This window comes from Priapulus caudatus, unplaced genomic scaffold (genome assembly GCF_000485595.1).
Source record: "Priapulus caudatus unplaced genomic scaffold, Priapulus_caudatus-5.0.1 Scaffold62, whole genome shotgun sequence".
Classification (NCBI taxonomy): domain Eukaryota; kingdom Metazoa; phylum Priapulida; class Priapulimorpha; order Priapulimorphida; family Priapulidae; genus Priapulus; species Priapulus caudatus.
In genome coordinates, this window is record NW_014577123.1 from 519,454 (window position 1) to 532,697 (window position 13,244).

The following is a 13,244-nucleotide window of genomic DNA, read 5'->3' on the forward strand; positions in this document are numbered from 1 at the left end:
AGGTAGAAATTAAAATTTCTATTACCTTTCTTGAACAGGATGCTCTTGGAATTCACTCTTTGCTGTACTAACAGCTTGAAATGGGACATCAGAAGCTACTGGTTTGTTTTCTAGTTTGAAGCTTTTCTGTCTTGCAGCTGGATGTCCTGTGAAAGTGTCCTTGCTTGTGGTATGTGCTTCAAATGGTTCAGGATTGGGTGTATACTGTGCAGCCTCTTTCTTGTATCTATAACAATGAGAAAATAAGAAACATAAACCAATATTACTAAACTCTTGTTATGACAGGTCACGTCTATAGTCTTTAAAAAGCAGACTGATCAGTTTTAATTTTAACAGGTAGAAATTAAAATTTCTATTACCTTTCTTGAACAGGATGCTCTTGGAATTCACTCTTTGCTGTACTAACAGCTTCAAATGGGACATCAGAAGCTAATGGTTTGTTTTCTGGTTTGCAGCTCTTTTGTCTAGCTGCAGCCTGCCCCGTAAACGTGTCCTTGCTTGTGGTATGTGCTTCGAATGGTTCAGGATTGGGTGTGTACTGTGCAGCCTCTTTCTTGTATCTATAACAATGAGGAAATAAGAAACATAAACCAATATTACTAAACTCTTGTTATGACAGGTCACATCTAGTCTTTAAAAAAGCAGACTGATCAGTTTTAATTTTAACAGGTAGAAATTTAAATTCCTATTACCTTTCTTGAACAGGATGCTCCTGAAATTCACTCTTTGCTGTACTAACAGCTTCAAATGGGACATCAGAAGCTACTGGATTGTTTTCTGGTTTGTAGCTCTTTTGTCTAGCTGCTGCCTGCCCTGTGAAAGTGTCCTTGCTTGTGGTATGTGCTTCGAATGGTTCACGATTAGGTGTGTACTGTGCAGCCTCTTTTTTGTATCTATAACAGAGTAACAAAAAATATAAAGTAATATGTCAGAGCTCCTGTTTATAACTTGCCACAAAAACTCTTGATATTAAAAAAACATTGACATTAATTTTAATAGTAATAGCTAATAAAATAAAATTACTGTTACCTTTCTTGAACAGGATGTTCAGGGAATTGGCTTTTTGATGTACTAACAGCCTCAAATGGAACATCAGAAGCTACTGGCTTGTTTTCTGGTTTGAAGCTTTTCTGTCTAGCAGCTGTCTGTCCTGTAAAAGTGTCCTTGCTTGTGGTATGTGCTTCAAATGGTTCGCGAGTGGGTGTGTATTGTGCAGCGTCTTTTTTGTATCTATAACAATGACACAATCAGCAATAAATAACTTTATTGGGCCATTCCTAACTATAGAGGATGACATATTTACTCTTCCTAACAAATGTACTTCTATACTTTTTAATTGCTGATGGAAAACCAATAAAAGACTAAGGTAATAAAATAAAATAACCAGTTTTAGCTAACCTTGCTTGAACAGGATGTTCCTGAAATTCGCTCTTTGCCGTACTAACAGCCTCAAATGGAACATCAGAAGCTACTGGTTTGTTTTCTGGTTTGAAGCTTTTCTGTCTTGCAGCTGTCTGTCCTGTGAAAGTGTCCTTGCTTGTGGTATGTGCTTCGAATGGTTCAGGATTGGGTGTGTACTGTGCAGCCTCTTTCTTGTATCTATAACAGTGATACAATCAGAAATATTTAGCTATAATGAACAATTACTAACTAGATGACAACATATTTACTCTAACAGCCAAATAATTTCATAAATTTTAATTTTTAAAGAAAGCTAATCAAAATAATAAGGCAATGCAATAATATAACAAATTCTAGCTAACCTTGCTTCAAGCGGATGTTTCTGAAATTCGCTCTTTGTTGTACTAACAGCCTCAAATGGGACATCAGAAGTTACTGGTTTGTTTTCTGGTTTAAAGCTCTTTGGTTTAGAAACTGCCTGTCCGGTGAAAGCACCTTTGTTTGTAGTTTCACCTTGAAATGGTGCAGGGTTTGGTGTGTACTGCACAGTCTCTGGTTGTGGTCTAAAACAATAAAACAGAAATATATTTACTGATAATAAAGAGCATGCACTTATATGCAACAAGGCAAGCATACACATGTCATTTATTAAGATGCATAATAAATATTCACAATAGCAAGTGGGAAATTTAATAGCACTAACCTTGCTTGAACAGCATGTTCCTTGAATTCACTTCTGGCTGTAGTAACAGCTTCAAATAGGACATCAGATGCTACATATTTGTTCTCTGGCTTGAAGCTTTTTTGCTTAGCAGCTGTTTGTGTTGTGAAGCTGTCTACAGTACAAAGTGCACCAGACCTTACCTTGGTTGAATAGGATGTTCCCTAAACTCAGTCCTTGCTGTCGTGGCACCCTCAAATGGGACGACAGTGGCCACAGTTTTGTTTTCAGGTTTGAAGCTCTTTTGTTTTGGAGCGATTTGTCCCGTGAAAGCATCTTTACTGGTGGTGTGACCTTGGAATGGCGCAGTGTTGGGTTTATAGTGATCCGGTTCCCTCCTCTCTCTATTTGATGAGACAATTATTAAATTGGAATAGTAAATACATGATTTTAGTACGACACTAAAACCCTTGCAATTAACGAGAAGAAATGAAGGGTGACGATATACAAAATTGAAACAAGAACAAGTGCCACAGTGCGACAGGGCTCATCTGGTGTCTGGTGTTCTGCTGATAAATTCATTTGTGCATAGCAATTAAGACGTCTTATACATAAGTCTTCTTTATTCTTGTTCGACTTTCATAGCCAATTCGAACAAATATATCAGCTACACTTTCGCACCCACCTAATCTCTATGCATTGCAGACACATGTGCATTGCAGGTTGGCAGGCAACAATTATGATTAGAAGTGTGCCAGCCATGGGCTGCCCCGTGTTTTTGCCTACCCACACGAGCATTCACTGATTCAGCATTCAGGGTGCTATAGACAGACTGCTTTAGAAAATAATATGATTTAAGGAGCGTAAACCTTGTTCAACAAACATTTGCCTTTGAAATGAAACTGTGCAACTGTAGGGGGGGGGGGTGCCCATTTCACAGTGAAAATAATGCTCTTTTCACAGATCACGGGGATAATCCAGTTTACAGCTAAAATTTCAGACTCATAAGATAAGGTCATAGAAGTACCAATACAAGTGTATTTCTTGACTAACAACACTTCTGAAAATCAAAAATATGCTTGTGTGTGTGCGTGCGTGCGTGCGTGCGTGCGTGTATATATATATATATATAGTTTCCATATGTTCTTCTGCAGCTAGGGGGGTCCGGGGGCATGCCCCCCGGGAATTAAAAAAAAATTAGGCTATATTTGGTGCATTCTGGTGAATTTTGAGGCCTGCGACCAGTTTCTGGAAACCGGTGCAAACCGGCCTAAATCCGCGCCTGACATGCATAGATTCACAAGGAAAGAGACCTCTTATTCACAGTTCACAGACTAAATAAAAGCTAAATCACGCTTCACGCAAGGTGGTCCATTCACAGCTCACAGACAAAATAAATTGCAATTCACAGTTCACGAGGTATAAAAACGGCCGATCACGTTTCACGAAAATACCCTTACCCACCCTCACTGTAGCCTCACATTTACACAGGGATGGGCTCTAATAATAGCAAAAGCAGTTCAGTCCTTTGTTAACAGTCAACAAATCAATGTTTAACCCTCCTCTTGAGGGTCAAAAGGTTATCCGACACTTACTCTTCGCATGTCAGCGGAAAGTACATTTTACGGTCCTTTCACTAAAGCCATAAAAATGGTAGGTCACCGCTGAAACAAAAAAGTTTTCCAATCGCTCCGTCAGACCATGTCCTCAAAAAATGTCTAAAATCTGCCCTGTGCCCCATTGACCTTTGACCTGTGACCTCCAATTTCGGCACAGTGTTGGCTTTTCCTACTATGATGCTATACACCAACTATCATGAGCCTATAGGTCGAGCCGCAATTCTGCATTTCCTCCCTATACCTTAATTTAAGGAGGGAATGTTCCCCCTTCTTTTACACCTCTTGACCTTTGACCCCCAGCTTCGACATCCCAACTCGTTTTCGGATACCCCCCCACGTCCCGAATATCGTGACCGTACGTCGAGCGGTTAAGATTTGTGCCCAACTGTTGACGGACTCACGGACGGACTCACGGACAGCCGGACGGATGGACGGACGGACGGACAATCATGCGATTCTACAAGCTGCACCTGACTACGTCAGATGAGCTAAAAACCGAGTATTTAGAACCCATACAACTAAATAAGGACGTCATGAATGGATGAATTACATGGTGTAACAAGGGTTAAGTTTTCTTCATTTTGTCCTACCTGGGTTGAACAGGATGCTCTTTATATTCACTCCTTGCAGTGGTCACGCCTTCAAATGGAACATCTGTGGCTACGGGTCCGTTTTCTGGTTTGAAGCTTTTCTGTCTAGCAGCTGTCTGTCCTGTGAAAGTGTCCTTGCTCGTCGTTTGTGCTTGAAACGCTTGTGTGCTTGGGGTATATTGTGCAGCCTCCTTTACCTGCCTGTACATAACACACGCTTACGTTCATTAGCGATGACGTGAAATAGCATTGTCGCAGTTTAGATAACGCAATTCATAAAATGTGCATTCACGCAAATCCTAATTAAATCATGGACGACGAACACATGCGAGCATCTGGCTGCTTAACTTTTCTATCTGCGTTAGTATTGCTGGACTCAGGGTTGCGTGCCCGCACACGATATGCACAGCTTCCATCTTACCGTGCCAGTAAAGATATATAATACAGTCATGAGCCAGTTCGTTTAACTGAGCCTGATAAAATGCTGGAGTCAACTAACAAAGCTGCTACCAAGTTCGCTGAATACAAATTTTTGACAGAACCCAAAATCAAACAACCTAGAATACAAGCATTATTATACAGCATGCTTATTGTAACATCCATGCTTAAAGGTCTGATGAAGCTATGACTGGCTCACCTTTCTTGCACTGGATATGGCTTATATTCACTCTGCGCAACAGTCTGACCCTCAAACGGAGCGTTAGAAGCAAATGGTTTGTTATCGGGTTTGAAGCTCTGCCCTTTAGGGAGCGTCTGTCCCGTGAAAGTCTGACTATTTGTAGTCGTGCCATCAAATGGCTCCCGACTGGGTTCGTATTGAGGAACCTCTCTTCTTTGCCTGCACAAGTAATTATCAGAGAAATACGCATGAAGATTGACAAACATGCACCTGCAATATGCAAATCATTCAAGTGCTAATCCTGCAAAACCAGTATTCTCAGTTATGATATATGTAGTGTTAACATTTTTAGGACAGCCCAATGAAAACGTCTTTACTTCTATGAATTACTTACTGCCCATTCGTTCAATTTTTTCCCCATCAAATTTACACTAAGCACGTATTAGAGACAAAGAAAACATGGCCGAAGAGCAACACATTTTAGAATTTGACTCTATTTACCTTGGTTGTACAGGGTGCTCTCTGAAGTCATCTCTTGCAGTACTGCTAGCATGGGCACTGACAGAAGCCACGTGCTGAGATTTCATTGTAGAATCTGGTTTCTCTTCACTTTGTTCGTTGGCTATCTCTCCTATTGTATGCTCAGACTGCAAGTATACAGAGTTAAACTGTATTACATAGATCAAACTACAATTACATAGGAGCCTCAGAGTAACTTTCGTAAGAACCGTTTAATATATGCAATTAATAATTATATGCAATTATATATATGCCATTTAACTCTAATGCAATAAATTGTCCCTGGGAGAATATAAGAACATGGAAACTACTTTTAATTAATTGAGCTAATGCTGCTATTGATGAATAGTTAAAGAGATTGGGGTTCCTTATTCTAATGTAGCACTCAACAAACGGAATGGCTTTTTGCAAGACTTCTTTAACTACAGCTATCATCCTCTAAATCAACAACACACCACAGGATTTAGTGACAGTCCATTAACAGCCTATATACACGCGCTGTATGCATGCACGCACACACGCACGCACGCACATGCACACACGCACATGTATACACACACATGCGCGCGCGCACGCGCACGCACGCACGCACGCACACACGTGCACGCATGCGCACACACATGCACACACGCACGAACACGTGCACACACGCACGAACACGTGCACACACGCACGAACACGTGCGCGCACGGCACATGTATGCACACATGCACTCACGAACACGCATGCACACATGTATGCCAAAATATGAACTCACATTGTCCGACCTTCCTCCATCCTGTGGCAAAGGTGACAGCTCGTTTGCAGGTTCCTTTGCATATGTATCGCCTGAACTGGAGTTGTTGACTGCTGCACTTACACTTGGCTCATTAAAATGCAACGCTCCTGTAGTATCACTGGTATGGGGACAGTGGTGCTGTCTGTGGAGCATAAAGTAGCAACTCATTCAAGTGATGGCTTCACTAGGTGAGCAATTTTGGAGCCAATGGAGTCGATCGCTTGTATAACTTGTTGAAATCAGGGTGTGATGTATGTAATCGTGGCGGGACAGCGAGCAAAAGTTTACATTAAGGCAGAATCGATGGAGAACATCTCAATGCTACCAGTAAAAATTTCCATTATTTCAATTTAGTTAATAAATTAATTGTAAATTTAAATATTTACAAAGCTTAGTTTCAATAGTGCAAACAATTTTGTCGACAATTTTTCCATTATAGGTAGGAAAGAAATAACATTACCTGAATTTATTTAGATTATATTGATTTTTTCAAACGTAGTTTGAGAGCATTAGATACATTACCTTACTAGTTAAAATTGCGATTATAAAATTGTGATTATAAAATTGTGGTTATTATCAAAAACTAGACACAACATTTTCACATTACTGTAGTATATATGACTTAATTACTTTCATATTACTGGAGCGTATATATACATCAATACAAACGTACAGCATTACTTTAGCAGTTAACTTTATCAATACCAGCTAGGCCTGACTAGCTTGATGGACTGTAGTTACCTAACTCGGTAGCACATTGACAATAGTGTCTGCTCTGCTCATGTATAAATTGAAACTCTACCTTCCACTGTCGCCTAGTAACTGTCACATATCGACATGCATGAATTAGCTAGTAGCAGCTCCGTGAAAATGCTACATCAGCGAAGGATGCCAACTCTGCTTCAAATGCAGAAATGCACTCTATTCAATAAATTACATACCCTTGTTCCAAATACTTTCCCCAGGTTATTTTGTAGCTTAATAGTTATCACTAAGTTACTCATATTCATTGGTTTATACTTAGCTTAAACTTACTCCTGTACTGTTTCTTGCTTCTCACTATCTTAAAGTGTACAGTGATGCCATGCTCCTCTCCATCTCGTGTACATGGCTCCACGTGTCTCCATAACGTATCCACGTGTTTACACTGCACTATCCTAACTACACCGCCACCTTCTCACAGCTGCATGTGACTAGTGCATGTGGCTTTACACTTGTCTATCTCATGTGCACCTATCTAACTTACCTACACTCCTGGCTTATCACAACTGTACGTTATTCGTGCACAACTTGGTTTTACACTTCTCTAAGCCACCTATACACTCCTGCTTTTGCATGGCTGTAAGTTACTCATTTACATCTTGGCTTTACACTTCTCTAACTCACCTACACGCATGGCTTCCTACAGCTGCAAGTTGTTACTCATACACTTGGTTTCACACTTCAACATCTCGTGTACGTTGGTCCACGTTTATCTCCGATTCGTGCAAATCCCCTTATCCCGTGTACTCAGCATCTTGCTTCTGCCACAGTAACTGAGGAGCACCATAGCTTTATAACGTGCTCTAAGCAAGTGCTTCTTAAAGTATTTCAGCATCATTCACCTTCGAGTCTTTATCACAAAATTTCATTCACCCGCGACTAAATTTCCTTATGTTTTTGGTAAGTTTCATTCACTCCAAAATAATTTCATTCACCCCAAAATAATTTCATTCACCCTTGTGTGAACCATTCACGAGTTTAAGTCTAAGCACTGCTCTAACATACCCATGTATACTCTTCGTTTCTTACAGTTGTATCTCGGCTTAATGCCTTTCTAGGATCAGATGATTCAGATCACGATAATCGACGCACCACGGCTGTCATTGATAATTAATGACTTCACGGATACTCACCACGAGGTGCCTGTCGCTATCCTCCGAAGATATAAATCACAACAGACGTCCTATTCCGCACGTAAAATCACAACTCTCACATCTCTATCTCGTGCACATTGTTTCACGTTTCTCACTAATTCGTGCACGTGGCTTTTCGATAATCACTGTCTCATCTATGCTGCTATCCTTGGAAGATATCACTACAGACTTACGACACGCGCGTATCACGTATCCTATCCCTCGCGTAGAATCACAAGCATACGTCGCCACGGCCCGACTAAAGACCTACACGGGTAGCGCTAATAAATCAGCGAGAACAAGACAAAGCAGTGACCTACAATGCGTGCAGCAGCAGCAGTAGCGGAGCGCTGTGGAGCACGGACCAAGCAGTGAAGGCATCCCACTACTGCCGCTTCCACACGTCTCATCGCGTCTAGATTCACAAAGCTACGCATAAATCAATAAAGCTTTCTGACGGAGCAAAGCTGGGAGCTTCACAACCAGATCTCATCGGCAACCGATCGCTAGATGATGCAATGCAGATGAAACCCACACACGCATGCAACTGACAGGGCAGTCTTCAGCAATAAATCGATCATATATCTAGGGTACCGTGAAGATCGACCTGGGTGTCACACCGATTGATTCATTTCACCGAGATCATTCACACTATAGGTGAGTAACTGTCGAGCGTAACACCTGAATGAATAGTTGAATACCCTTCATGCCTGAATCACTCAAGTATATGCGAAGGAAGCTGTTTATCCCCGAAACCATTACAGACGTTGTCACGTACTTGCCTCTACATTATGTTATATGTTAGTATAGTAAATCATGATTACCACTGATCATCACAAATGTTGTCACGGAGGCTCCGCATTTCAAGCGTTCTGCACATATTAACTTTTAGTATTGCACATATACTTTTATGTATGCACATATACTTTTAGTTCTGCAAATATGAACGTTAACCTGCTTAATCAATAATTAACCAGCTCACTGCAAGTGCAAGCACTCGGCTAGTGTGTATCGAACACACACGCACACACATATGCAAATTTACTCAGAGGAGTTTGACTCTGTAAAATCAATATAAAGATTGCTATGCATTGTTACATATATTTGGATAGACATTCTTGACATTTGCTTGCCGTTTCACTCTGTCTGGTGTCATGTACACACTTAAAGGATATTGAATAGTGTTCACACACATAATAATTAAGTCAATTTAATTCATGGTAAACTTTAAAATGTACATTGTTACACAAACATAATTTTCCGCATGAATTTGAGCAACATCAAATGGGATGTTAAACCGGATTCTTTATACTATGCATTATGCTTTATTTTAGCCAAGGAAGTTCTCATATAAATCTAACGAGATACATATATAATTTCAATGATGGCACATAATATTGTGGCCTGACCCACGCATAACCTTAACTATATGAGCTTCCTGTTGTTGAGGCATATTAAATTAGGGTATACTGCACGTATTGATTTATAAAGAACTATCGATCTAATGCTACCGACCGTACCTATAACAGGTAAAGCTACTCAGCAGCTGTGGACGGTATACAACCTGCATTATCGATCAACGTAAACAACCATTTTTCTAAACAATTTCTAAGCATTGTTGCTTGCAGTTACATGTCCATTCTTCTGCATTGTACTTCCACCATGATGTGATATGTAACACTAACATACGGCATATCTCACTTTTGTTTTGAAGAATGTTACACATTAATAAGTTAACGCAACGTTTTGCCAAGCCGTATGCTAGCTCGATGTAGAAATATTTCAGCTTCCATCTGTTCATAATTATTAATGCATCTCAAGCCTTGAAATATTAGTTCAACCATTAATAGCCACTTTAGTAAATGCACTCGAGTATGTGCAAAATTCACTCTGACGCCAACTACAAACGTTTCTCGTTGTGTTTGGTCCAATATATCAAAAATTCATTGCCTGCCATCGGCTCATAATTATTGATAGATCTGCAGTTTTAATAATTTGCCTGATCATTAAGTAACAGTGCTGGCAATATAAAGCATCTAGGTCATGTTCTAAACGGCTTAGAGATATATGCATTAGGGAGTCATCCAAACCATTAATTGACATTGGATTAATAATGGCAGACTACCGCCACCTTCTTCTTTCAGTTTCTACCTACTACTAAAACGTTTCACAAAGAAATAGGTTAAATTATATTTATTTCAGACAATTTTATTTTGATAATTTTCACGCTTCAAACTCAGAATTTGGTTCTACGCATGGATGTCTCTACCAGAACCCTAAAAATTTTGAGCTACTAGTATATAAAGCTATACTGCCAGGAAATGCGTATTCTTATGGGATAAATTAAATACACATATATATCAAGAGTAGATAATAACATCAGATAGGTGTTATTATCTACTCTTGATATATATCCATAAAGATCTAGGTACAAGAAATAGATCCATAGATCCAGGGTAGTTGCATGGTCCATACTATTGTTTGTACCATAGCATTTTAGTAAAATAAGATATCTCATCCTGCTCCTTCCCTACTGCATGCACCTCCCTACATGATCACTTGCCTTCAAATGGTATGCTCTAGACCCAGACAAGCTCCACCTTTTGCTACTGATATTCGATTGCCTTGCACAAATGAGCCATTATGATTTCAATCATTGATTTGATTTTTGTCTGCGATTAAAAAGTGGTGCCACTAAAATCGCACCACGACTGGGTGTAAAACAAATCTTAAACTTAGGCTTTTGCAGTCTGCAAGTTGTGAACTATGATGAATGTTATGTCAAGGTTATGGGTTTATAGCTGAGTGGGAAAGAGTATGCCATCTGTCAACTTCATGAATCTGAATCATGAGCCCCTTCACATAACCCTTACATAACTAACCGATATTCACATTAATAGCCAGTGATCATGAGGTGCCTCTACTTTAGGACCCTCATATTATAAAGTATACACATATATATTTATAGGATTAGACTAGGGTCATGGTTAGTGTGTTAGAGTTATATTGATGGTGCGTGTATGGTAGGTCCCCCTGTATGGTATATGATGATGATGATGATGATGATGATGATGATGATGATGATGATGATGATGATGATGATGATGATGATGATGATGATGATGATGATGATGCATGTATGTATGGACAGCCTAAAGTAAGCTCGAGTTTATGCAATGTACTGGAGTTGACTGGTGCCAGTGATGATGTACTCTCTTTGCACCCTCACAATAACTGAGGTTGTGAGGGTGGAACTGGCCTTGACAACACAGATCAGAGGGCTCAATTAGTGATCCATTACAGTGATTACTCAACAATGCCTCGCAGGGATATGTCAAATATTGCAGGCACTCACACAGGGCCACCCGGTGACCCCTAATCAGGAACAGTAATAAGCACACATTCAAATACACACACGTACATACACATGTCATGAAAGCGCGCACACACGTGAGCACACGCACAATGTGACACACCTAGTGCCGCCCATACCTACGTAGACCTTAGCTCCAAGAAACGGTATTGCTAAGGTTAGAATACCCGCATAGACAATCCGTCGCACAGCCTGCTGGTCGGGCTACGTGCGTAGACCAATAGCTCTAGTACTATAGCCCGCGTACGGTTGCCGCGGAAACTGTACGCGGGCTATAGTACTAGAGCTACCTACGACCTAGCTAGCTGAAACAGAAACTAGCTAGGACAGTCAGGACATCCTTGAACCGTTCTTACGTATAATAATTAATACTGCGCCTTGAGACGGCCAACCAAACTCGACACACCAACAACACCCATCCAGTGATCCACATACCCACAGGTGCACAGCTCACAGATGCACTTCGGCTTGTCCATCTTTGCAGTAAATCACCGCTCGAAGTTTCCTAGAGTCGCGGCAACTCCGTCATCTTCACGGCCCAAACTTTCCGTGGAAGAACACCACTAGCAACCTCAACATCACAACGCGGCTTACGATAACCACCACCAGCCGAGCGCAGTTGTTGAAAGGGGCGCCGCATAGTTACCCAGTAAACACAAGCGCACGGGTCAATCATGCCAGACGACAAGCGGGGGCGGTCCACTGGGCGGTCCGCCGAGGGGAGCTGCTGTCGCGCCGATCGCTGCGCGTGAGCTAGACTGGTACCCGGTTCCACCTCTCGGCTTAGTTACTCGATGGGATCGAGTAATAGAGGTGGGAGCGAGTACCAGTCTACACGCGAGCTCGTGAGAGATCAATCGCGTGCATAGACGCACCTGCCGGGCGCTTACTTACCCGAGCTAATTCTTCGCACTAATGTGCTACTATGGCAACGAATTTGGGCAATTAATGTAACGCGTGTTAGACTAATTGCACAAAGCAACAGAAATACGGCATTTTTTCCCATGGAGACACCGAAATTGACGAAAGCGGCATACCTAAGCGCGTAGCCGGATCCCATTATAAGCTGTGCCGAATAAATATAACGATTCATGTAGCGGTGGCAAAGTTAATTTCCCAAGAGCTTCTAAACTGAGAGACGCAAACTTCCGACGCTGTGTGCGTGTGCGTGCGTGCGTGTGCGTGCGTGCGTGTGCGCGTGCGTGCGCGTGTGAAAGTGCGCGTGTGCCTGTCAAGGCAGGCTAACAGACCACATCCATTAATGCGAAAACTTTGTGGCGAATGCAAGTGCTGTGGTGCGAGTAGTAAAGCTTCTTCTTCTGATTCTTCTTTTTCTTTTTCTTCTCCTTATTCTTCTTCTTCTTCCTCTTCTTCGTCTTCTTCTTCTTCTTTTTCGTTCTTGTTCTCGTCCTCCCCCCCTCTTCGTTAATTGTGGCGCTTCTCCTAGACAGATGTTTTGAAACTCTTTTGTTAATAACTAAAACCTTACTTAAAAAACTTCACATCGAACAATATACTAAAATAGGAAGTATAATGCAGCATTTTAACCATAAAATGTAAACAGAATTACTTTTTTTTTTTTTTTTTTACTATTTACGGTGACGTAATCACTTTAAAGTCTAAATTATTATAAAACCAAGTATAAATATTAAGAATTGTTAACGCTATATATCAATATGCGATATACGTACGTTCTCGGTATTCCAGACTTATATGCTCCAGCCGAGCGACAAACCATTCATAGTCTTGCCTAATTGGTTTAATTACCTGCGTGTAAGCAGCGATTGTT

At 40.9% G+C, this 13,244-nt stretch overlaps 1 protein-coding gene across 1 annotated transcript in view; it reads right to left on the minus strand.

The window, feature by feature from the left end:
- LOC106821172 overlaps positions 1 to 12,118 on the minus strand; it is a 28,208-nt gene extending 16,090 nt beyond the window's left edge. The window contains exons 1-12 of the mRNA XM_014825865.1: positions 11,891 to 12,118; positions 6,167 to 6,329; positions 5,392 to 5,537; positions 4,909 to 5,109; positions 4,272 to 4,472; positions 2,266 to 2,466; positions 1,764 to 1,964; positions 1,399 to 1,599; positions 1,030 to 1,230; positions 693 to 893; positions 360 to 560; positions 26 to 226 (exon numbers count right to left, since the gene is read on the minus strand). Coding sequence (XP_014681351.1) covers positions 26 to 226; positions 360 to 560; positions 693 to 893; positions 1,030 to 1,230; positions 1,399 to 1,599; positions 1,764 to 1,964; positions 2,266 to 2,466; positions 4,272 to 4,472; positions 4,909 to 5,109; positions 5,392 to 5,537; positions 6,167 to 6,329; positions 11,891 to 11,931 — 2,159 coding nt within the window. The 5' untranslated portion in view covers positions 11,932 to 12,118. The remainder of the gene's footprint in view (positions 1 to 25; positions 227 to 359; positions 561 to 692; positions 894 to 1,029; positions 1,231 to 1,398; positions 1,600 to 1,763; positions 1,965 to 2,265; positions 2,467 to 4,271; positions 4,473 to 4,908; positions 5,110 to 5,391; positions 5,538 to 6,166; positions 6,330 to 11,890) is intronic.
- Between the last annotated feature and the right edge of the window lie 1,126 nt (positions 12,119 to 13,244).